Here is a 25843-nt window from a genome sequence, read left to right as displayed (position 1 = left end):
GGGCCTTTTATCCTTAGCACTAGAGACTTGCATTGTGGTAGCCGTTATACTAACTCCACTATTTTGAACCCTCCTAACATCATCGTGATTCTTTGTGTGATTGTAGTAACCATTGACCACATAACTAGAATATTTTGCCACAGTTAGACAAGGTTCATTAGCTATCCATCTCAAAAAAGGCGATATGGAATTTTTGGGTACTTCGAGAGCTAGTGCAACCTACGATATATTTCATAATATTTTACTAGTTAACATTTAATTATACATCAAATAGTAGGTTTCTAGAGATTACCCGTGTGGACAACTACCAACTGAATGTACGATTATGCTCTTCTTGAAGCCACTTTCTACTTTTATTTTAACCAGAATTAAGCTTAGACAAAATATTCATATGTTGCCAATTATAAATGACAAAGTTAGTAGATTATTGAATAATCAAGTAACCTAAAACAAGAATAAGATGAAGATCTACATACTCGACGTAAGGAAGCACAACATTTACATTTTGAATGACATAAAGATGAGCTTGATCTAACTCATCCTTACTCGATCTGATAAAAGAAGCAGCTGACAATGCTCTATCAATGTTTGAATTCGCTTTCTTTGTTGATGAGTTTAGCCCAATAGAATTAACACCAGATACGAATTCAGAACAAAACTTTATAGTCTCTTCAACAATATAATTTTCTCCAACACATCCTTCTGGTCGATTTCTATTTCGTACATAAATTTTCACACTTTCATGTATTGTTCAAAAGGATACATCCACCTTAAATAAACAGATCCACAAAACTCAACTTCTCTTACGAGATGCACTACAAGGTATACCATTATTGTGAAGAATGATGGAGAAAAATACTTCTCTAAGAGGCATAGAGTGACAACGATATCCTCTTGCATACCATTTAACTGAGATGAATCGATCGCCTTGCAACATATAGTATTAAAGAAGAAGCATAGGTGAGTAATTGCAAGTCTTACATGTTTAGGTAAAATATCACGAATGGCTACCGGTAATAATTGTTGCATAAGAACATGATGGTCATGCGACTTAAGTCCGTAAAGTTTCAAATCTGTGAGTGACACTAAACTTTGAATGTTCGATGAATATCCTTCAGGTACTTTAATTTCTGATAGTACCTTACAAAAGCTCAATTTCTCAACTCGTGTTAATGTATAACATGCGGTAGGTAAAAAGACTTTTTTCTCTCCTACTTGAGGGGCTAACTTTGATCTAATGTTTAGTTCCACCAAATATAATCGAGTCTTTATTCCATCTTTTGTTTTACCAAGAATATCAAGCAATATGCCAATAAGATTTGCACATACATTCTTTTCAATGTGCATCACGTCTCTACAATGTCGCACGTCAAGATACTTCCAGTATTCTAACTCGAAAAGAATAGATTTTTTCTTCCAATAAGTTGAAGTGCTATCTCCACTGTTCTTTTCTTTGATACTTTTCTTACCAAATGAATATTGATACTTACTTGTTTCTGCAAGAATTTCTTCCCACTCAATGGTTCTGGACTAAATTCTAATTCTTGTGTGCCATTAAAAGCTTTATTTTGTTTCCTATATGGATGTTGGCGGGGTAGAAACTTGTGATGTCCGAGATATGCCATCCTCTTCCCTTTTGGTAAATAAGTGGATGAAGTATTCTCTCCACAAATTGGACATGCATGATATCCTTTAACCGGACAACCACACAAGTTACCATACGCAGGAAAATCATTAATGGTCCATAATAAAATGGCTTTACGCATGAAACGTTGTTCTTCATATGCATCGTAACATTCTACCCCATCTTTCCAAAGTTTTTTCAAGTCATCTACTAACGGAGCTAAATAAACATCTATGTCATTTTCTGGTTGTTTAGGACTAGATATTAGTGCAGTCAACATAAAAAAAATTCGCTTCATGCATAAGCATGGAGGTAGATTATATGTCACTAATATCACTGGCCAACAACTATATCTACTACTAAGATCTCCATATGGATTTACCCCATCTGTCGAAAGAGCAAGATGAAGATTTCTAGGTTCTGACCCAAACTTTGGCCACAAATTGTCTGTTTTTTTCCACGATAGGGCATCTTTGGGATGTTTTAATAAACCATCTGTTTCTTTTTTTTTTTAGCATGCCACGTCAATAAACTTGTTGTTTCTTTACTTCGAAACATTCTTTCAAATCTTGGAATTGGGGAGAAATACCACATGAATTTTGCTGGGATATTCTTAGCCCTTTCGATTAAATTTTTTTGAAGCTTCCATCTTGACGTACCACAAATAGGGCATACATTTGCATTAGAGAGTTCTTTTCTAAACAAGCAACAATCATTTCTACATGCATGGATCTTCTCGTACTTCATTCCAAGAGTACCCAACATCTTTTTTGCTTCATAAGTAGAAGTTGGAATTTTATTAGAACTAGGTAATATGTCATGAATTAATTCCAACAACTTAGTGAAACTCTTATCGCTCCATCCAAATTTAGCTTTTAAAATTATATAACTTTACCAATTAAGATATTATTGGAAAAAGTTTTTACCAATTTGGGTACAATGGTTACTTGCATCATCTCTAATATTCTCAAAATTATCGGATTTTCCACTAAAATAGTTATTGTAGCAGCTTCAAACATTCAAATTGTGTCATCAACATCAACATCATCCTCATCTCAACTTCGTCTCTTTCACTAGTAGACACATTTTCATTGTTTCTCCTTAATTGTAATGATCCACCATGAAAAATCATGTCTGATAACTTTGATAATATACCATTTAAAAATTAGTGTTCCTTATTTTTGTTCACATCTAAGGTTCTTGCATTAACACATTTTATGGACACACTCATACATTCCAGTATATATTTAAATGTTGTAGAACGATTTTAATAAACACCTCAACCCAAACATACTCAGGCTGACATTCTTTCATTTTTCATCAACATGACTTTATCCAATATTTGTAAAAATAGCAACCTCTAATACAAACAAAAAAAAAAAAAAAAAAAACAATAACAAGGAAATTTAAAGCCATTAAAATTATGATTGTAAAATATGAACACAACAAATTTAGAACAACTAGACTTTTAAGATAAGCATCTTATAAATATTACCTTGTCCTTGTTATTAATGTTGTTTTGAAGTCCTTTTTGTGTTGGGTGCACCTTCTCCCTTGTCAACCTTCTTAAAACACGTCCAATGCAATCTTCCTATTTTCCTTCCAAATCCCCAAGAACCAAAATTCAGCCTTACACGTCAAACTTGAACCTAACAAATGAAAAACTTCACTCAACACCACACAACAACACAAAACCAATGCAGTCATTAGCTTATACTCAGAATTCAAAAACTGGCAGTGAATTCTAAGCTAAAGCGAATGGGAGGTAAGGACTCTAAACGGTAACATATGGAGATGACAAGCATGAACCATTAACCATGTTACGTATAAATTAGAGTTTACAAGAAAAATGAAGAAAACAAGACATGAGATCTCACAAGATGTTACAATAAAATTGCTCTAATCAGGATGATACTATACTTTCTTGCTCTCATCTCTCCAGTCCAGTGAAAAATAATGCTACAAGGTAGCTGCAATTAAAAATGAAGAACAAAAGGATGTGAATGCAACAAAAGAAGAGCCTATGAACTATGAAAGAGGTGGGTTTTACTTAAAAAGCATGAGATGGTACACAATAATCACACGACTTGGCATACAATTTTAAAAACTTTAACATGAAATCTCTTATGAATGTACGATTCGGAGACATACATCCCACAAAAATCTAAATGTGACTTTCTTATGAACCTTATAAAAAAACATCATGGGACAACCAATGTGCCAAAAAATCCCCCAGTCAATCAAATGTCCACCTATATTCATTCCTTATGTGATAATTTTCCATTCATGGAATAACCCTCCACCTACTTCAACATTTTAAGACATAATCATGAGAACAAATATTGTTAAAGACTAGATTGTAGACCCCCCGTACACAATTTTATTAGAAATATAAATCATGAACAACTATAAATTTGTAAAATTGGAGCTTTAAACACAAATAATACATAACAAAGGTTTAAAATTTACACTACCACTAGAGAAAGAGAGAGTTAGAGAAAGGAGGAAAAAAGAAATTGAAGTACCTAGGTGATGATAAGGTCATTACTATCTTCTGGAATAAGTTTGACCAAGTGATGGAAATGACAACACCGACCATTGGAACGCACTAAAATTGATTTGAATGCTACAAAAATTTATTGTTATTTGTTCATATTTTATTGGATGTTCTTTAGGAGATTCAATAATTACTTTTCCTTTGACAACTTATGAGTATTAACAGTGCTCGTAGGGAACAATTAATTCATAATTCTCCAAGGAAGCTAACTAAAGAAAACAGAAAATTGGAATAACAAAAAAAAAAAAAAAAAAAAGGAAACAATTAACCAATCCAGTAATATATAGGGTTATAGAATGAACAGCAGATTGAGAACAAAATATATGTATTCTTACTTCTCTCACGGACACGGAAGAGAAGTAGATCGACGGCGTGAAGGAGATCGATGGACACAGGCGAGCGACGGCGTGAAGGAGATCGACGGACACTGAAAGGAGATCGACGGCAAGCGAAGAAAGGTAAAGAACGAGCCACGACAAGGAAAGAAAGATGAAAAACGATCGACAGCGAGCGAAGAAAGGTGAAGGAGATCCGACGTGAGAAGAATGGTGAACGACGCATACAGAGATAGGGTTTGGGTGTGTAAAGAAATCGAGAAGGACGCGATATTAGGGATATATTATTTAATAAAATAAGAAAAAAAAACCATTACACCTTTAATGTCGGTTTTAAACTAACATTAAAGCCCATCTTCAATGTCGGTTTAAAACTAACATTAAAGATCTGTTTTTTTTTTTAAACCGATATTATACATCCGATTTCACTTTTTCCAACCGACATTAAAGCCCGAATTTCTTCTAATATCTAATCTTGTATTATTGTTTGATGTTCATGTTCCTGTTCCACTTGTTTAAACATACAACTATCAATCTATATTCTATCATTGACTATCACTCACTATTACCATTCAATGAACATTGGTAGATTTTTATCACTCAGCGATATACACTATCTATTGCAAACCATGAAATGTGATAGGTAGTGATAGTGTCTATCACTGTCTATCAAGTACTTCTTTATATACTAAAGCATGACATCAAGAAGAGGACCAAGAAGTAGCGGACGAAGATGGAAATGAAGCAGCGGATGGAAAAGGACATAAATAGAAGAAAAAAAAGGTGACGCAACATCGATGGAAGAAGAAGAAGAATAAATTGATTTGAGAGAACGATGAAATGGAGAGGATTAGAGGAGATGAAGCATCATGCATTGGAGGAAAAATCCTCAGAGAAAATCGCAATTAATCGTGGTTGGACTAGGTTTCGGGTCGGGGTACCCTTTTTTTTTTTTTTTTTGGCGTTTGGGTTGAATTTTGCATCCTTTTTGGATTTGGTTTGGGCTATAAAAGTTTCTTAGTTTTTTTTGCTCTAAATTATAAATACTTATACCCACTTTTCTATATATAAAAATCTCCAAAAAAAAAAATTATGATGTGAAAAATTTTAATTAAATTAAATTATGACAAAAAAAATTAGTGAAAATTAATTTTATTATGTAGGCATTAACACCAATGATTGAATATAAATATTTAATGTAAAAATCAAAGTTAAAAAGCGTAAATCTTGAAGCTTGAAACAAATGGAAACAAAACACAAAATACAAAATTAAAAAATATTACATTTTGAGATTTATATATCAAATAAAAATTAAAACTTATAATGTTTTGAATCCTCAAGAAACAAAACTCCAAAATCTAACAACTTAATAGAATAATTTTCTTTCCCCTTATCTATTAGTTTATGAATCAAAATATAAAGTGGGTAAGTTTAGTTTTTTTCTTTTGAAAATATGTGATTTATTCAAATTCACAAATTTATTTTAACTTATCAATCAAATGTTATAAAGAGACAAACAACCTTCTCAAAAAGATGCCACAATATTTCCATGGCGGAAGATCATCATGGGTCCATCAAGGTCCTCGAGATTTGCACGATATCTCCTCCGCCGGGATCCGCCGTACCGGCCTCTCTTCCACTCACCTTCTTCGACATCCTCTGGTTCCGCTTCCCTCCAGTCGAACGCCTCTTCTTCTACAAATCTCCGGCGGCATTCCACGCCATTCTTTTAAACCTCAAAAACTCTCTCTCTCGCGTCCTGCAACACTACCTTCCCCTCGCCGGAGCAATCGTCTGGCCGGAAACATCCCCCAAACCGGCCGTCGTTACCACCGCCGGCGACGGCGTTGTGCTGACGGTGGCGGAATCCGACGCCGACTTCGACCATCTCGTCAGCGATGGGTTGCGTGAGGAGGCGAAGCTTCGGCCTCTGGTGGCGGAGCTTGCAGTGGAGGAGGAGCGGGCGGCGGTGATGGCGGTGCAGGTGACTTCGTTTGGGAAGGGTGGATTTAGCATCGGAATAACTGCCCATCACGCGATTCTGGACGGGAGATCGTCGACTTCGTTCGTGAAATCGTGGGCGGGATTGTGTAAAAATTTGGTTGCGGGAGGTGAGCCTGTTTCTCCAGCGGCTGAGACGATGCCGTTTTACGATCGGAGCGTGGTCGCCGATCCGGCGGGACTTGAGGCCATATATTTAAAATCTTGGTTGGCCATGGGAGGGCCCAACAACAGAAGCTTAAAATGTTTTGACGTCACAATTCCGCCGGATCTATTCCGAGGTAGTTCCGTTCACCTTTAAACTTTGCATTATAATCATTTTCGATATATTCGTAAATAGGAATATTAGACGTTAAATACATTTTTACCATTTTCGAATAATAATAGTAATAGTGTAGTAGTATGAGTTTGTTTCAATAAGTAAATAATAATAATCATCATAATGTTATATGCTCCACAGTTAGTGACATATGGAATGTGTGTTGGTAATTTTGAATGTGTACCGAATAGTTCAATCCTATTTCTACTAAGAAAATCAATATTATACATTCAGAAAATAAATGCCAAATTATGAAACTGATGCATTTTTTCTTCAAAGGCACATTCAAGCTGAATCTCCAAAATATCCAAAAACTCAAGCAATTTGTACTCAGACACCGGACCCCGACCCACCCGCCGCTCCACGTCTCCACCTTCACGGTGACGATGGCGTACACATGGGTCTGCACCTCCGTGGCCGACGGTTCCCCACCCGACGGCGAGAGGGCCTTCGGAATGTCGGTGGACGCCCGAGGGAGGCTGGACCCACCTCTGCCGGTGACATACTTCGGAAACTGCGTGGTCGTCCGAGGCATCGCCTTGGAGAGGGCCAAATTGGTTGGGCAAAAGGGAGTAGTTGCCGCCGTGGAGGTGATATCGGATATGATCAAAAGCTTGGAAGAAGAGGGGCCTCTAAATGGCGCCGAAAACTGGGTTTCGTTGATAGCGGAAGGTGCAAAAAACAATTGGAAGCCGATTTCCACCGCTGGATCGCCGAAATTTGAGGTGTACAGTGTGGATTTCGGTTGGGGGACGCCAGAGAAGGTCGAAGTTGTGTCCATTGATGCCACGGGAGCAGTTTGCATCTCCGAAAGCCGAGACGGCGGCGGCGTGGAGATTGGGTGGACGGCGAAGAGGGATGTTATGGAAAACTTCGCTGCGGTTTTTGCTAAAGGTCTTCAAGAACTTTGAGTTAAGGTACTTTAATGGCGGAAAATAAGCCAAGATATATCATTTCATAGAAAATTTCATCGGTTTTCTTTCAATGGGCAATCAAACTTAGAGATTATATGGTGGTGGAGCCTAACAACAGTGCATTGACAGGAAGGACAATGAGCTAACTTTTGCGAAATCAATAATTGAGGAAGTTCTGTCCATGGAGACGTTCCCAAAATTTAGTGACAGATGGGTTGGCTCATTCATTGTTGGTGGGATCATTTGTTTTTTATTTGACTTTGTCATTAAGTTGAGACAGATTTAGTCTCGTTATCTTTGTAATTGATCCTATTGAATGAGAAATTTCGGCGAATTATCATATCATTAATAAAAGTTCGAGCCTATTAGAAAAGTTATAAGTTGGATTGGACCGAGTAATTAAAGTCGTTCGAGCCCAACCCAATTCAAACCCATGATGAAATTTTGGGCTAAATTAAAAGATTAAACTCAAACCCAGTATTTCGGCCCAACAATAAATGGGCCCAAGTCCAACTTTAGCCCAAACCTAATTTGGGCCCAATAAAGTAATTAGGCCCAAGCCCATGTAAGCCCCATGAGAAACTTTTATAAATAGATGTCTCATCTCTTCATTTGGAGAGGGAGAAATTGAAGGTAAAATCTCTCCGAAGATCTGAAGTCTGAAGCTCCAAGGTTTTAAAGAACATAACTCCTCAAAAACTTTGAAGATCAGAAGACACTAAAGCTCTAAAGATCAGAAGACATATCAAAGTTCTGAAACCAAAGTCCTTTGAAGATACAAGCATTCTGACCAGCTTGAAGATTGAAGTCTTTTAGAGATACAAGCATTCTTCTAAGACTTCAACTCCAAGATCATCACGCACTTCACTTCCTTAAATCAAGCGTACGCATTCGATTGAGAGAGAATTAGAGGATCAAGTACTAGAGATTGAACCACATCGCATCAAATCAACATCAACATCAATATCAACTCAAGTTCAACTTCACGAAACAAGTTTCTCCAGAAGCCTCGTACGTACACTAATTCTCCAAGAAGATCAACAAGCCCAAAGGCCGATCGTCCAAGAAAATCATCAAGCCCAAAGGCCGATCATCCAAGAAGATCAACAAGCCCAAAGGTATATTCTCCAAGAAAAAGAAAATCATCAAGCCCAAAGGCCGATCATCCAAAAAGATCAACAAGCCCAAAGGTATATCCTCCAAGAAGATCATCAAGCCCAAAGGACAATGATCAATGAATAAGCCCAAAGGCCGATAATCCAAGAAGATCAATAAGCCCAAAGGTCGATCGTCCAAGAAGATCATCAAGCCGAAAGGTCGATCATCCAAGAAGATAATCAAGCCCAAAGGTCGATCATCAAAGAAGATCAACAAGCCCAAAAACCGATCATCCAAGAAGATCAACAAGCTCAAATGCCGATCATTCAAGAAGATCAACCAGCTTAAAGACTATAGCGTATTTTGAAAGCATCAAAACATTATGTATTAGAGATTGTATTCACTTTCCACAAAATTAATACAAATACAAAGTTCAAGTTCCACAAAATAAATTTCTCTTAAAATCTCGTGCGAACAAATTGGCACGCCCAGTGGGACACCTCTACCTCTCATCTCTCTCTCAACATTCAAATAAACTAATGGCACTAAAGAAAGCTGCATCTAAAGCTACCATCGCAAGCGACACTTACATAAGCTCTGTCATCACGGAGAAAATCTGAGAACAACTGATGGAATCTCCTAAAGGCGGGATCGTCATAAAAGAAAACCCCTTGTTCGACAAATATGCTTTTTCTACTGATCCATCAGATAAAAAATCACACTTTAATGTAGTGCCTGTCATGGTGACTGACGTAGTGGTTAAATTGGCCATAGCAGAGATGGAGGGAAAGATAAATCTCTTCATGAAAGCTGTAGAAGAGCGAGATCATGAAATCGCTGCTTTGAGAGATCAAATACAGGCTTGAGAAACCACTGAGTCAAGTCAATTTGTAGCTACAAAAGCCAATGACAAAGGAAAAACTGTCTTGCAGGAAAGTCGGAAACCACAATCCACCTCTATTGCCTCCATATCAGTTTAACAACTCTAGGATATGATCACAAACTCCATAAGAGCTCAGTACAGAGGACCGTTGCAAAGTTCTTTTTTGTATTCCAAGCCGTACACCAAGAGAATCGATAACCTGAGAATGTCATCTAGGTATCAACCTCCAAAGTTCCAACAGTTCGATGGAAAGGGCAATCCAAAACAACATGTTACTCACTTTATTGAAACTTGTGAAAATGCAGAAAGCAGAGGAGACCAGTTAGTCAAGCAGTTCATCCGTACCTTGAAAGGAAATGCTTTCGATTGGTATACTGATCTAGAGCCGGAAGCAATTGACAATTGGGAACAGTTGGAAAGAAAGTTCCTCAACCGCTTCTACAGCACAAGGCACATCGTTAGCATGATGAAGCTGACGAACACAAAACAACGAAAAGAAGGGTCGGTCATCGACTACATCAATCGACGGAGAGCTCTGAGTCTGGATTGCAAAGATAAGCTCACTGAATTATCTGCAATGGAGATGTGCACCCAAGGCATGCACTTGGAACTTCTCTACATTATGCAAGAAATAAAGCCTCGTACATTTGAGGAGTTGGCAACACACGCTCATGATATGGAGCTGAGCATTGCCAACAGGGGAACTAAAGATTTCCTAGTCCTCGAAGGGAGAAAATACAAGAATGAAGCCAAGGGCACTAAAAAGATCGTTGATAATGCCACAAGAGAATATGTGGTTGTTTAGATGACCCCGTTAAAACTTTCCTCCAAAGGAAAAGAAACAAAGTCTGGAAGAAAGCATGATGGCGGCCAGAAGTGTCACCGAACTCTCAAAAAAAGATATGAGAAGGTTTATCCATTCTCAGACTCTGATGTTGTTGACATGTTGAAGCAATTATTAGAGAAACAACTTATTCAACTACTGGAATGCAAGCCATCGAAACAAACAAGAAAAGTAGATGATCCTAACTACTATAAGTATCATCGAGTCGTTAGTCACTCGGTTGAAAAGTGCTTCGTGCTGAAGGAACTGATTCTAAAGTTGGCTTGTGAAAAGAAGATTGAGCTGGAGCTTGATGAAATAGCTTAAACAAATCACACAATAGTAGCGATGACTTCAAATGTCCTAACACCGTCTGCGTCTCATGATCAAAGAGAAAGCTTCATCCAGTTTGGGACTTTTGATCCTATAGTCGTTCTGTTCCAACAAGAGATTCTAACAACAAATTCCAAAAAGAAATATGAGCTCGTTGAAGATGACAACAAAGGATGGATAGTTGTGACTCGTCGAAAAAGAAGATAGTCAAACTCCATCCAAAAAGAGTCGCATTCCTATCGAAGCTATAGAAGAAGGAACAAGACTCATAAAAAAAGGCAAAAGGATGACACGAAAGCCTAAGCCTACTAAGATAGAAGATAAGGACTTCCACAATTCCGACGACCAACAACTTTGGCAGAATTTCTCCCAAGAAGCTTTCTCAATAATCATCCAGAGAAAGTATCAGAAGTTATTGCATGTCACACTGTCGACATAGTGAAAGTGGACAACAATCATATAACTGCTGAAGAAGTCAACGACTTAGAAGAAATGAAGCAAAGAACTTCTATCTTCGATTGTATTAAGCCTTCAAGTGCTCGATCTTCAGTCTTTTAAAGGTTGAGTATGGCCACGGTAGGAGAAAAAGACCAATGACCAACGACTACTTCTACTCGAACTTCAGCCTTCAAAATGCTAAGTATATCCACATCAAAGAAAGATCGACCTTCAGTATCTGCTTTTGATCATCTCAAGACAACAAGCGATCAATATAAAGGAAGGATGAAAATCATGAAGGCAACATCATTCCATGAAGAAAACAACGATGAAAAGATTCATATTTGTGTCCCTTCATGCATGAAGAGGAAATTCTCTATTGACATAACTATAAAAGGTTCCTTGATAGTGAAGCCAAAACTCATCATATTGACGAATCCTACAAATAAAGAGGATGATCAAAACCATGATGAAATAAGAGTTTCTGAAGTTTAAATGAAAAAGCTCCTCATCGCAAGAGCCTAAACTGCATGATGCTTGTGGCCCACGTGAGCTTAAAAGCTGAACGACCCTAAAAAAAAAAAAAAAACAAAATCTCTTTATTAAACTACGTTATGACTTGATCTCTGTCATTGTATAGGGTACGTAAGCAACTTGAAAGAAACTTCAAGTTCAGTCCAGTAAACAAAAAACAATTGTACTACGTTATGACTTGATCCCTGTCATTGTAAAGGCTACGTAGGCAGCTTGAAAGCAACTTCAAGTTCAGTCCAACAAACAAAAAGCATTTGAACTACGTCATGACTTGATCCCTTTGTTCAAGGGCATGTAGGAAACTTAAAGAAATTTAAGTTCAGTTCATAAAAAAATAGTACCACAATCACCCAATGTATGGCACTACACGACATATTGAAGATGTTCATCCTTGTTGGGGGAAACACAACAAATTGAAGATGTTCATCCCTTTAAGAAGCTAACATAGTAAATTAAATACACACACTTGGAATGGCGCTTTGATTCCTCTTCGAAGTCAAGTTCAGAGGCTTCACCACTTCCTCTTTGAAGTCAAATTTGGATGTTTCGTTTCTCCCTCTTCGAAGTTCAAGTTTGGGCCACTTCCCTGCTTCCCCTAAAAAAATATTATTCCCTACATCTTCGCTCATTCTCTAAAAGTTGTTGCGGTTCTGCCTCATCTACAAAGATGTTGGCATTGTTGTTTCTTCATCTTCAAGTTCGAGGATTAGACTGCTGCTTTGATGGTTGCACCGCTGTTTCTCCATCTCCGAATTTGATGGTCCCACTACTGCTTCCCCATCTCCAAGTTCGAGGGTTGCACTATTGCTTCTATAACTCTAACTTCAATGGTTGCATTGTTGCTTCCCCATCTCCAAGTTCGAGGGTTGCACTATTCCTTCTATAACTCTAACTTCGATGGTTGCATTGATACCTCTCCATCTCTAAATTTGATGTTTGCATTGTTGCTTCTCTGTCTCTAAGTTCAAGGGTTGGATCGTATGCCCCTTCATCTTCAAGTTCAGAGGATCCATCGATGCTTCTCCATCTTCAAGTTCAGAGGTTTCATCGATTCTCCATCTTTATACTCAAGTTTGGAAGCTTTGCAATGCCATCTTCATGCTCAAATTCGCAAAGTCAAGGCTACTACCAAAGACTCATTAGTGCTTTGTCAAACTTAATTGCAGAGAATTTCTCGATGCTTTGTCAAACTAAAGCGCGAAGATCTCGTCGATGATTCTCCATCTTCAAGTTTAAAGGCTCCATCGATGCTCCTCTAACTTCAAGTTCAGAGGCTCAATCGATGCTTTTCTCCATCTTCAAGTTCATGATTGGTGTACAGGGCCCGCTTCCATCTTCAAGTTCAAGAACGGTGTGCATGGCTCCGCTTCCATCTTCAAGTTCAAGGTCGATGTGTCTGGCTTCTCTCCATCTTCAAGTTCAAGGTTGGTGTATGTGGCTCTATTCCATCTTCAAGTTCAAGGTCGGTGTACAGGGCTCAACTCCATCTTCAAGTTCATGGTCGGTGTACATGGCTCAACTCCATCTTCAATGTCTTCATCTCCAAAGTCATGGCGTGGCTTCACTTCATCTCCAAACCGATGGCACAATTTTACTTCAACTCCAAAGTTCGACGTGGCTCACTTCATCTCCAAAGCCTGGCGTGGCTCACTTCATCTCCAAAGTCTGGTGTGGCTCGCTTTATCTCCATAAGTCAAGGCGCGGCTTCGCTTCATCTCCACAAGTCAAGCGCGACTTCGCTTCATCTCCACAAGTCAAGCGTGGCTTCGCTTCATCTTCACAAGTCAAGCGCATCTTTACTTCATCTTCACAAATCAAGTGTGGCTTCGTTTCATCTTCATAAGTCAAGCGTATGGCTTTGCTTCATCTCCAAGATATTGATGCGGCTTCACTTCATCTCCAAGATATTGGTGCGGCTTAGCTTCATCCCCAAGATATTGGAACGACTTTGCTTCATCCCCAAGATATTGATGCGGCTTCTCTTCATCCCCAAGATATTGGTGCGGCTTCGCTTCATCCCCAAGATATTGGTGCGGCTTCGCTTCATCCCCAAGATATTGGTGCGACTTCGTTTCGTCCCCAAGATATTGGTGCAGCTTCACTTCATCCCCAAGATATTGGTGCGGCTTCGCTTTATCCTCAAGATATTGGTGCAGCTTCGCTTCATCTCCAAAATATTGGTGCGGCTTCGCCTTTTCTCCAAGATATTGATGCGGCTTCACTTCATCTCTAAGATATTGGTGCGGCTTCGCTTCATCTCCAAAATATTGGCGCCAATTGTTCTAACTCACGTAAAGAAAAAGAAAATGAGTTATTATTGAAAAAAGATGAAGTATAAAAAAAAAAGTGATGCAAGCAAAGAGATGGTAAAAAAAAGAAAGACAAAAAGTTATGAAAAAAGAGAAGAAACAAAAATATTGAAAAAAAGAAAAAAATTGGAAAAAAAAGGTGAAAAAAATGAAGAAATCTGAAAAAAAAAAATTGAAAATCTGATAAGATTATATATATATATACACACATATATAAAATAAACTTTGTTATAAATTGGGGAAAACCCCTAAGAATCACCATCTCTCTTTCTCTCTCCCTCAAAATCTCTCTCTCAATTTCTTTCATTCCACGCACCTCAACAAAAAAAAAAAAAAAAACAAAGCTCTCTCTGTTCTCTTCCTTTCTCACGCATCATCTCGGCACCATGTGAAACTTGTGGTAAAAGAAATATGGTAGAAGTAAAAGTTGATGTTGCCAGTGACCACACATTAAGTGCAACGTAATGCTAGTGGGTCTCGAAGGAGATGATCAACCATAAAAGCGTAAGAAAAAAGGTGAATAAGGGAAGCAAATAAATAAATAAATAAGAGCAAAGGGTTGAGCTTCACTCTCAGTGAAGAAACCAAAGAATGCTTTAAAACAAAAGGAAGAGGTTGCACATTGATGCCGAAGAAGAAGGAAAAAATACGAGAGGTGAATGAGTTTCTCGACAACAAGCTTCGAAGCCATAAAAAAAAAGGAAAAAAAAGAAAACAGTGACCCATAGTGGCAACAAAGAGGGAGGAATTTCTTTTTCAATAAGGATCAAACATTTCAATGGCTTGAAGAATTGGAGAATTTCGGTTGTGCCCATTCCTATTTGTAGATAGTGGATAAAAAATAATTGTAACCAACAAGGAGTCCAATTCTAAATAGAGACCAAATCTTTCTCAACCAAATCCTTATAAGTGGTGACGGGAAGAAATGTACGTCATTATAGGCCTTTTATTTAGAATAATGAGGGTTGTTAATAGAAGATGTGGTGATTATACTAAGAATTCATGAGAAAACAAGCTTGCATCGATCGACATTAAGAATCTCGGCTAACCCACTATTATGCGTTATTGTGCGTTCAATTGTTTATTTTTGTAGCAACGCAGGAATCGATCGCATGCGCGGAAGCCAGGCTATCGCGAAGACGATCGCATACGTCAGTCATATGGGTGTTGCGGCTACAGAATAATAACCATAATAAAAGGGCGATCGCAAGGTTGGTGGAATGCAAGCATGAATGCATACACTGGGATTATCAAAAGATGATGTTGACATTTCATCTACCACGTCATTGGCAGCAGAGATTCAGAGTAGGTCCATCACGACGTTAGCTGCAGAATTTCAGAGAAAGACCATTAATGTTGTCGGCGATCAAGCTCTATAAATAGAAGCTGTAGAGCAGAACTTCAAATTATCCAAGGTCACCTGCCTGAAGGGCTTCTGAGCTTCTGCCTTCAGGCAGATTCTTGTGATCCAGACAAAAGCGTGAAAAGATGTTCTTGAGAGTTCTTCATTCCTTCATCCATTCTGACTGACGAACAGAGCCTTCACCGGAGTTAGAGCTCGAGAGAGTCTACTCCATCGTCCATCCATGGCACCACCGACAGTCTTGACACACATCTGATGGAAGCAAGACATTGCTTCCATCTGGCACTCCATTTCTCTTCTATCCTTATATTGTATTACATTGTGGCTTAAGAGATTAATACATTTTTTTTATCAATGCATTTCTATATTTTCCTTTGATTTCATCTCCATCTTCATTTACTTAGCATCCTTTACTTTCATTGCATCACTAAGTAAGACTGCTAGAGTATCGCATACTTAATCATGCAGCATAGACATATGAAGCATGTAGCAAACCACCGAGAGGTGTGCGTTGTGCGAGTGTTATGAGAAAATCCTATTTGCTTAATGTGAAGCTGTAGCAACGCTTGTCCATAAGCGGACGAAATGCTTGTCTATGAGTAGAATCAGCAGTGGCCAACTGCTTGGGAGGGTAAGTAGTTAATTGCATTAAGCAATGTAAGCGAGTGTTCACTAGAGATAGGATTAATCTTACGTCAACCATGTTTTATGTGATTATCTTGTCTTATGAGTGCTTCATTCATCATTTAGGCATACTTGAGAGTGTAGTCTAAAAAAAAAGCCAAATCTAGACTCGGGAGAGCAGATTGGATCGTATAAGCAAGAATGGGGACTTAGAAATAAGCTCCGTATGCTACTACACAGCATATGCTCCCTTTAAGTAGGATATGGTGGTATGCAGTCATCTTGCTTATGTGTGAGAGCACGTGAATGGGAATAGAGACTTAGAAATAAGGCCTCTCGACACTATCGCATATACAGCACATGCGTCTTCGACAAGTGTGTATAGTATGATCGCATAACTTGCATTGGTTAGGGTTACCCTTGCGATCAAGCTTAGTGTTGTACTGAAGACATCCTCGCCGTTTTATCTATTTTTCCATGCATTTTACAACATCTTAGCAGTTACCGTGTCTCTATCTCTCACAGTCATACTTTCGTTGCTTAATCTGTTAGTTAGAAGTAGGAGTAGTGCATATCCCATAACCCTCAACATTCTTTTATTCTTCGCCGCAAACACATTACTTCATGACAATTAGCTACAAGTCCCTGAGTTCGACCTCGGATAACCCGAGAAACTTGCGATCTTGTTATACTTGGCGAAAGAGCAAGAAAACTCGTGATAGGAACGCATGGTCATTGCGTACGAGATTAACACATACTTTCCATTCCAATGCATGACCACCATGCATGAGAACAAACGCATAGCCTAAGACCTTCATCATATATGCTTTCCAAATTTTCATCACCAAGTTTTTGGCGCTATTGCCAGGGACTTGGCAACTAATAGTTTGTTAAGTTTTGTGTTTTTGCAGGCAACCTTTTTACCTTGGGAATACTGTAGCTTGTGTGACCAAGCTACAAACAATATTTGAAGTGTAGGCGATACGCCGAAAGCCAGTATTGACCCCAAGATAGAAGGGCAATCAGTCACATGAGTTGAAGGTAGTTCTAAGCACATGGTGGCCAACACGCGCCTAACAATTGCCGGAAGTTTTAATGGTCAGGGCGAGACTCTTGACCTAAGTAGTTGAGAGCAATCTCCTACATGGGAGACTCCTTGTAGTGACTTCACTCTAATTTCTCCAGGGACGTCTTCTATTTTAACTTTACCTTGCTTTTCTAGTTTAATTTATTTTTATTGTTATTTTGGATGTGCGGCTGCTTTCTTGGATGCGGTGCGTTCGCTCCTTGTAAGTGTGACAATAATTCTCCTCGGTACGAAGTTACAACGGAAGAATCCTCTCCATCATTCAACGTATGACTTTGACCGCATGAATTCTAAAGCATGGTCGCAAGTGTTATTCTACTCAAGGTTCTTTTCTTGTTATCTTTTATGCATTATCCTTTTGAAATTCTCTTTGTCCGATTGCTTGCCGTTGTGATGCATAATTTACTACATGCACTAACTAAACATCACAAGGCTCACCTTACTTTTAATAGCTTTTTCAAAATTTGACAATCTAAGCTTTATTATGTGCAAATCCCTGCTCAAACATTTGTTACCACATTCTTGTTGAGTCTTTCTTTAGCTTTTTGACAAGAACACTGCTAATCTCTAAGTTTGAGGTGGTAACGGTCTCGAAAAAATATATTCACTACATTGCGATCTTCCAAAAAAAAAAGTTCAGGAATAAAACTCCACTATCAATGCAAAGGGGAAACCCATGCTGATAAGAGTTAAGTTGTGAACGGTACCACCCGTAGTTGGATACTTCGCATAACACACGTGCAGGTAAGCCAAAACGAAAGTAAGCAACCAAGAGCAACGCATAAGCGCAACTTCATTGTCTGGCGCAAAATTAAGCCAAAACAAGAGTTGAGTTGAATATGGCACGCAACCGAAGTTGGTTGTCCGCATGACATACGTGGGGGCAAGCTAAAACGAAGAGCGTAACCAGGTTCAATGCCGCATTCTAATAATAAATCGCAAGGCTTTGAATTGTCTCAACGGACGCATTATTAAAAGCTAAATGCACAGTTGGGGGGAATGAGAAAAGTTTTTTAGCAGAGGATTGCCAGATTTAAGCTTAGAAAAGATCTCTTTGAAGAAGTAGCCAAAATGGAGGAGAGTGTTGCTACCTGATAACGGGCAGAAATGTAGTGAAAACCTCGCCATTTTATCTATTTTTCCATGCATTTTACTACGCGTTAACAGTTATCGTGTCTCCATCTCTCACAGTCATACTTCCATTACTTAATCTATTAGTTAGGAGTAGGAGTAGTGCATAGCCCATAACCCTCAAGTTCTTTTATTCTTCGCCGCAAACATATTACTCCATGAAAGTTAGCTACAAGTCCCTGAGTTCGACCTCGAATCACCTGAGAAACTTGTGATATCGTTATACTTGACGAGAGAGCAAGAAAACTTGTGATAGGAACGCATGGTCATTGCGTACGAGATTAACACATATTTTCCATTCAAACGCATCACCACCGATGCAAGAGAAAAAACGCATAGCCTATGACATGCATCATATATGCTTTCCAAATTTTCATCACCAGCAAGCCACGATGTCTGTGAAATTTCACTCAAATAAAAAGAAAAAACATTCAAAGATAGATTAAAAGCATAGAAAAAAAAAAGGAGAAATTGAAAAGAGAAAATGAACATCTTGAAACAAAAAAAAAGAGGTGAAAGGAAAAAAAGGGGTCGAAAGCTTGCTGAAGAAATTGGAAAAAAAAAAAAGGAAGAAGAAGTTCAAGATAAAAAAAAAAAATTAATGGAAGAAGTTCAAGATAAAAAAAAAATGAAAAAAAAATGCTTGTTGGCTGAATCAAATAAAATGGCTGAAGAATTTCCTCTTCATTTGAGATATCGATGTAGACACCCCTATTTATATAAGAAAAAGGAATCAAATCACAACCACCAAAGATCTCAAATTTAAATAGAAAAAAAAAATCCATTTTTCTCAACCACGTTGATCTGGAAATTTTTTGGAAGTTGTGATTCCATCCTAAGTTAAATGCTTGCCAAATTCAAGGATTTGTTTGGTTAGATTTATTTTTGAAGATTTCATTTTAGCTCACCTCATATTTTGGTAGGTCAAAAATCCACTCCATATTATTAAAGATTGAATAAAGATCAAATTAAATTAAAGGCCAAAATTGGGGTAGAATTCGGCCAAAATTGGGGTAGAATTCTTCTCTCAATGTTTGTTATACTCCTTTTTGTATAAGTGGGTAGTTGGATTCTAATCTAAACCATATTTTTGGAGTGAGTTCAAATTATATTCAAAATTTGATACACTCCAAACTTGATGCTGATGCCAAATCGAAATTGGAGTAAAATTAAAATCATATTCTAAATTCAAGTCAAGATTTGGGCCAACCAAAATTTACCCCACTCTCAAAATTTTGATATAATTTAAATGTTGCCCAAATCAAAATATGGCGTACTCCAAGTTTCACCAAATCAAATGAAGGAAAGAGAAAGACGAAGTCAAAATTCTATTTCAAATTTGCATCAAGAATTGAGTATGTTCCAAAATCTAAAACAATGGTAGGATATGGGATAATACTTAAAATTCAATTTGAAATTACAGTAGAGCATAAATTCTACTTTAGTTCAAATTAAAGTTTATTCGGGACAAAAACGTCAAAGACTAAAAATTCATCTTTTTCTTATTCGATGAAAAGTATGTTAAGCAAACAAAATTTCAAATCAAAATTTTGAGCTAAATTCTCATTTTTTTTATCATGATGATGCATTAAATTAAAAGAGTCAAAATCATACTTTGATTCCAAATGATTTTTTTTTTCGAGATTCACACACCATATAGACGTGCATAAATCTCGAAAAGGGGGCATTTGTTGAATGAGAAATTTCAGTGAATCACGAGTTGTCACATCATCAATGAAAGCTCGAGCCTATTAGAAAAGTTATAAGTTGAATTGGACCGAGTAATTAAAGTCACTCGGGTCCAACCCAATTCAAACCCATGGTGAAATTTTGGGCTAAATTAAATGTCACACCCCGCCCAAACCACCCTCTTAGCCAAGATATAACTCATATACAACGGAATGCCTTTTAGGCCCATTTTATATCATACAATGTAACGTTTATACAACACTAAGACTTAACTTCGAAGTTTACACAACAACTGTAGAACTCTCCGAAAGTGTAACTGTGGCATATGGCAGACCTTAACCTTAGCAACACCTTGGAACTCCTCACCTTTCGCTACCTAGGAAGAAAAACATGAAATAACAGATTGAGCTTCACAAAGCTCAGTGAGTGGTAGGCAACTTCTAGAATCTATTTCAACTCATAAATAACAAGCATATCACGAACACGAGATTACATTCAAACCTCAACTTTTAACGAGTCTGGACTCAACTTCTATCTACGCACACGGTAGATAGCTAAACTGATAACTAACTAGAATGAGCTTACTGTCTATCTACACACACGATAGATAGATAACTGTTACTAGCTACAACACTTACTCTAAATGTTCCCTCTGTCTTCTATGTGCACATAGCTCCCCGCTCATGGGCTTAGAAGCTAGGCCCATCGGCCTTCTGACTATCCCATACGAGGATCCTCCCACAGACTCAGGAACTAGACTTTTCATGTCCCCTGTCCATCCCGTGAGGTTTTGCTTACGGGCTCAGGCACTAGGTCTATTGACCCCCTGACCATCCCGATCACATAATCTCATTCTCACGCTAGATACTCATTCATAACCTAAGCATATATAATTTACTCTAAAATATATGATTTAAGACTTAAAGGAAAGTACCACTCACCTTGGTCGTTTAGGAACTTTTCTCTCTAGAAGTTCCTTGGTCTTCTCGGGCTCCTCTTTTGAACCCTAAATTCCAGATTCAATTTAAAGCTCAAACTACTTGTAGTTCTAGGCTTTATCTCGGACTATTTTCTTCTAAAAATATGCTCTAAAATTTCTCATTAAGCTTACCTCAAAATATTAGCTCATAAATTCTCGTGGTTTTGCCGGAAATATTAAAACATCAAGACTGGCCTAGCTTATTCGACAGCTCAACCCTTCTGTCTTTTCTTCATTCTCCAGCCCGATTATTTGGAGCTTCTTCTCCGAAAGACCCATCATAAAAACTAGACTCTTTTAGATTTCATATTGCTTTAGAATCACATCAAACGCACGAGTATTCTGGGAGAACTTCTCTTCCCAAGTTGATGCTACTTTCTGACCTTTCTGTCTGACAGCATCTCTCCTCTTGGAATCTCTTGACCAACGCATGGTCTTACCATCAATGCATAGCCTCCTCCCAATACACTCTTCTTTATGTCCTTTGAAGAGAATTTATTCCTCATATGAAGTCCTTAGCCCTATTTATAGGCATCCAAAGGCTCTCTAAGATCAACACCTACTCCTCCATGTGTTACTCTTAAAGATTGCCAACCTTCAGCCCCTTCCACCTCTTGCTTGAAGTGTCTGCCAATGCAAGGTTCGATCCATGAAAGTGCTGGATGTCTTCCTTCTACATTGCCAATGCATGAGATCAAATTTACATGTCTTCTCAAGCCTCCACCTCAAATCCGTAAGGTTGAAGAATTCTTCTCAACAAGCCATATGTTAGGATGACGTCTTCCATATGAGCTCAACCTTCTTATGCATTCATTCCCTTCAATATGCGTTCACTAGGGTGATTCTTAATTCATACAACTAGCCTCAGATGTTAACGCATAGTGTACTCAAGAACGATAGTATGTCCTCAACACATAGTATGACTCCAACATATACCAACCCTTGGTTTCCCTTGATTTCCAACATAGCACCATCGCAACCCTTAACCATCTCAAGAGCTAACACCATACGTCCAACCTAGCCCATCGCATGGCCTATGTCCATCACATCCCTCGTGCAAGCCATCACCAACCTCCAACGCATCGAAAGTTCGCACGACTCCAACGTGTAGGCTTAGCATCAACGCATGGCTCACTTGTCATCAACGCATTATTCGCGTGGGTCGCTTGGCATGGGTGCTTGGCGGCAACTTGGCATTGACACATTGCTTGGCATGGCAGCTTGCCATCGATGCATCACTTGGCTCGGCAGCTTGGCATCGCTCGTAGGGCTCGCTCGGTCGTTTGACGCGTGGGTGCTTCCAACAACGCATCGATTGACATGGCAGCTTGGCCTGCTTCGACGCATGGCTGGGCGTTTGGCAGCGCTTGCCCCCCTCCAGCCCTGCCTTGCCCCGCGTCCTGGCGCTGTCTCTTATACACATCTAGATGTGTATAAGAGACAGGGCTGGCTGGGCGTTTGGCCAACGTGCTTCGACGCATGGCTGGGCGTCTGGCCGAGGCTGCTCGACACATGGCTGGGCATTTGGCCGCGCCTGCTCGATGCATGCCACCCTCCAGCCCTCGTGCCATCCCAACCTTCCAACGCATCACTTTCAACTTTCTTCCTTCAGTCGTATGGACGCATACCACCCTTCCAACGCATCCAACATATCCAATGCATCCATCATCTAGGTTTATACTTAGCCAATTTTCCAAGTTTTTTTCCCAAAGTCAAGCTTCCAAATTCACACTTTTTCTTCTCCCTTTGCCCAAGTAATCTCTCCAAGATCTTATGGCCAATGCATAGCAATGTCTAGTCCAACACTTAGCCAATTTTCACCAGTTAAAGCTTAACTTAAAGCTACTCAAGGAAAATCTATTCAACACTTAGAAATTTCCTTCCCTTCAACATAGGATTTAACTTTCACCTAGTTAATCCCTTAATCACCTACTTAAGTAGGGATAATGGAAATCTGGGTTTCACATTAAAAGATTAAACTCAAGCCCAGTATTTTGGCCCAACAATAAATAGGCCCAAGCCCAACTTTAGCCCAAACATAATTTGGACCCAATAAAGTAATTAGGCCCAAGCCCATGTAAGCCCCATGAGAAACCTCTATAAATAGAGGTCTCATCTCTTCATTTGGAGAGGGAGGAATTGAAGGTAAAATCTCTCTGAAGATCTAAAGTCTGAAGCTCTAAGGATCTAAAGAACATAACTCCTCAAAAATTTTGAAGATCAAAAGACACTAAAGCTTTGAAGATCAGAAGACATATCAAAGTTCTGAAGACCAAAGTCCTTTGAAGATACAAGCATTCTGACCAGCTTGAAGACTGAAGTCCTTTAGAGATACAAGCATTCTTCCAAAACTTCAACTCCAAGATCATCACGCGCTTCTCTTCCTCAAATCAAGCGTACGCATTCGATTGAGAGAGAATTAGAGGATCAAGTACTAGAGATTGAACCACATTGCATCAAATCAACATCAACACCAAGACCAATTCAAGTTTAACTCCACGAAACAAGTTTCTTCAGAAGCCTCATGCGAACACTAATTCTTCAAGAAGATCAACAAACCCAAAGGTCGATCATCCAAGAAGATCATCAACTTCAAAGGCCAATCATCCAAGAAGATCAATAAGCCAAAAGGTTGATCTTCCAAGATGATCATCAAGCCCAAAGACCAATCATCCAAGAAGATGAACAAGCTCAAAGGCCGATCATCCAAGAAGATCAATAAGCCCAAAGGTCAATCGTCCAAGAAGATCATCAAGCCGAAAGGCCGATCATCCAAGAAGATTATCAAGCCCAAAGGTCGATCATCAAAGAAGATCAACAAGCCCAAAAGTTGATCATCCAAGAAGATCAACAAGCTCAAAGGCCGATCATTCAAGAAGATCAACAAGCTCAAAGGCCGATCATTCAAGAAGATCAACCAGCTTAAAGACTATAGCTTATTTTGAAAGCATCAAAACATTATGTATTAGAGATTGTACTCACTTTCCACAAAATTAATACAAATACAAAGTTCAAGTTCCACGACATAAATTTCTCTTGAAATCTTGTGAAAATAGGTCCATTGTTTGTGTTTCTTTAAAAAAATCGGAGATTTTATTATTATTATTATTAGAGTTTTTTTATTAATCATTATTTTAAGAATTGAGATGATTTCTCATTCCATTTTAAGAATTTTATTTGAGTTATCCTTATTCCTTAGCTTAGTTTGGGATAAAGTGTGATTATGAAATAAGTTTTTGAGTGTTTTTAGAAAGAGTAATTTTATTAAAATTGATTTTTATCAAGAAGAGTGTTAAAAATGATTGTTATACCATCATTTTAATATCTAATTTTAAACATTTAAGGGAGCGTTTGGGGCAAAGACTATCCTAATACTATGATAACCATCTTTTGGTACAGTAAATACTATTCTAAAATCCTCAATTAGCTACAATCAACACTATTTCAGAACTCCTATTTGCTACAGTATTTTCTATTTACTATAGTTTTTACTATTTTACACTCATCATTTTTTTTTAAGCCCAAGAAGTTCTCATGCTAGAGTTTTCGTATATTGTTTTTATGAGTTTATCGCAAGAGCATTTCGAGTAGAAGTTATGTGAGTTATTTGTGGCAGTGTGTTCTTCAATTGTTTTTGCTTTGATACACAAAGGTTGACTGGTCTTAAGGGGAGCCTATAATGATATTTATCGAGAAGGATATCTCACACCTTAGGGGGAGCCTAAGGAGCTATTCATCGAGAAGGGATTTCTCTTACTCTTAGGAGGAGCCTAAGTTCTCATGTGAAAAGAATTCACAAGTTCGAGAGAAGATATCATTTAACGAGAGAGAGTCTCTCACTTAGAAGGAGCCTAAGTGTTTTGACACTAATCTTCTCATACTTAAGGGGAGCTTAAGTTCAAGAGAGAGAGTCCCACATCTAGAGGGAGTCTAGGGGATCAGCTATGTTAGGTTGTACGGGTGTCACTATATTGTTGTTATTTACAGATAAATATAACATTGTAATTGCTTGACTTTTATATATTAGTGGAATATCTTTTTCGGGCACTCTGCCCCCCTAGACGTAGGTGATTTATCACCAAACTGAGTTATCAATCTTGGTGTTTTTTTTTTTTTTGTTTCTTTCCCTCTGTTGTTTACTGTTGTTTCTAAAATTGCTAGGACATTTTATGAGACATGCGTATTAACTACAAGTTACCACATTTTGAAATTTCATTTGGTATCAAAGTGGGTCACCTATATCTCATGTGTTTCAATCATGGATGGCATTAAGGAAGGTGGTTCCACTACGCATCCTCCTGTTTTCATGGAACGAATTACTCCTACTGGAAAGCTAAGATGATGACTTTCTTAAAATCAATCGACAACAAAACCTTGAAGACAGTAGTCATAGGATGGTCTCATCCAACTATGAAGAATGCTAATGATAAAGAAATCTTGAAGCCAAAGATTTAATGGTTTGAAGTGAAGATGAAGCTTCTCTGGAAAACTAATGTGTGTTAAATGTTATATTTAATGGTGTTGATCGCAATATATTCTCCGGTTAATTAATATATGTACCTCAAGAAAGGAAGCTTGGGATATCCTGTCAGTTGCTCATAAGGGAACGTCAAAAGTGAAGTTGGCTAGACTGCAACTGCTAACAAAATTGAAAATCTTAAAATGTCGGACGATGAATCGATCGCATAATTTACTGTTCAACTGCTTAACATGGCCAATGATTCATTTGCGAAGAAAAGTTGGTAAAGAAAGTTCTTAGGTCATTACCTAAGAAATTTGATATGAAAGTTAGAGCAATTGAG

At 38.3% G+C, this 25843-nt stretch overlaps 2 protein-coding genes across 3 annotated transcripts; one reads left to right on the top strand and one right to left on the bottom strand.

The window, feature by feature from the left end:
* Positions 1 to 6022: 6022 nt before the first annotated feature.
* LOC120067788 (malonyl-CoA:anthocyanidin 5-O-glucoside-6''-O-malonyltransferase-like) lies at positions 6023 to 8123 on the top strand. Of its 2 annotated transcripts, XM_039019383.1 has the most exons (3): positions 6023 to 6798; positions 7116 to 7753; positions 7880 to 8123. In XM_039019383.1, exons 1-2 carry the CDS (start codon positions 6066 to 6068, stop codon positions 7745 to 7747), a joined length of 1365 nt encoding a protein of 454 aa, XP_038875311.1. In that variant the 5' UTR covers positions 6023 to 6065; the 3' UTR covers positions 7748 to 7753; positions 7880 to 8123. The 2 variants fall into 2 exon arrangements, with proteins under 2 accessions (XP_038875311.1, XP_038875303.1); XM_039019375.1 differs by having other exon boundaries at positions 7116 to 8123.
* Positions 8124 to 13703: 5580 nt separating this feature from the next.
* Positions 13704 to 22049, bottom strand: LOC120077434 (LWamide neuropeptides-like). Its single transcript, XM_039031314.1, has 2 exons — positions 21978 to 22049; positions 13704 to 14141 (listed from the first exon to the last, which is right to left on the bottom strand). Exons 1-2 carry the CDS (start codon positions 22047 to 22049, stop codon positions 13704 to 13706), a joined length of 510 nt encoding a protein of 169 aa, XP_038887242.1.
* Between the last annotated feature and the right edge of the window lie 3794 nt (positions 22050 to 25843).

The sequence above is a fragment of the Benincasa hispida genome, chromosome 1, assembly GCF_009727055.1.
Source record: "Benincasa hispida cultivar B227 chromosome 1, ASM972705v1, whole genome shotgun sequence".
NCBI classification, from domain to species: domain Eukaryota; kingdom Viridiplantae; phylum Streptophyta; class Magnoliopsida; order Cucurbitales; family Cucurbitaceae; genus Benincasa; species Benincasa hispida.
The sequence above is the reverse complement of the archived record's forward strand: the minus strand, read 5'-3'. Positions and strand labels throughout refer to the sequence as shown.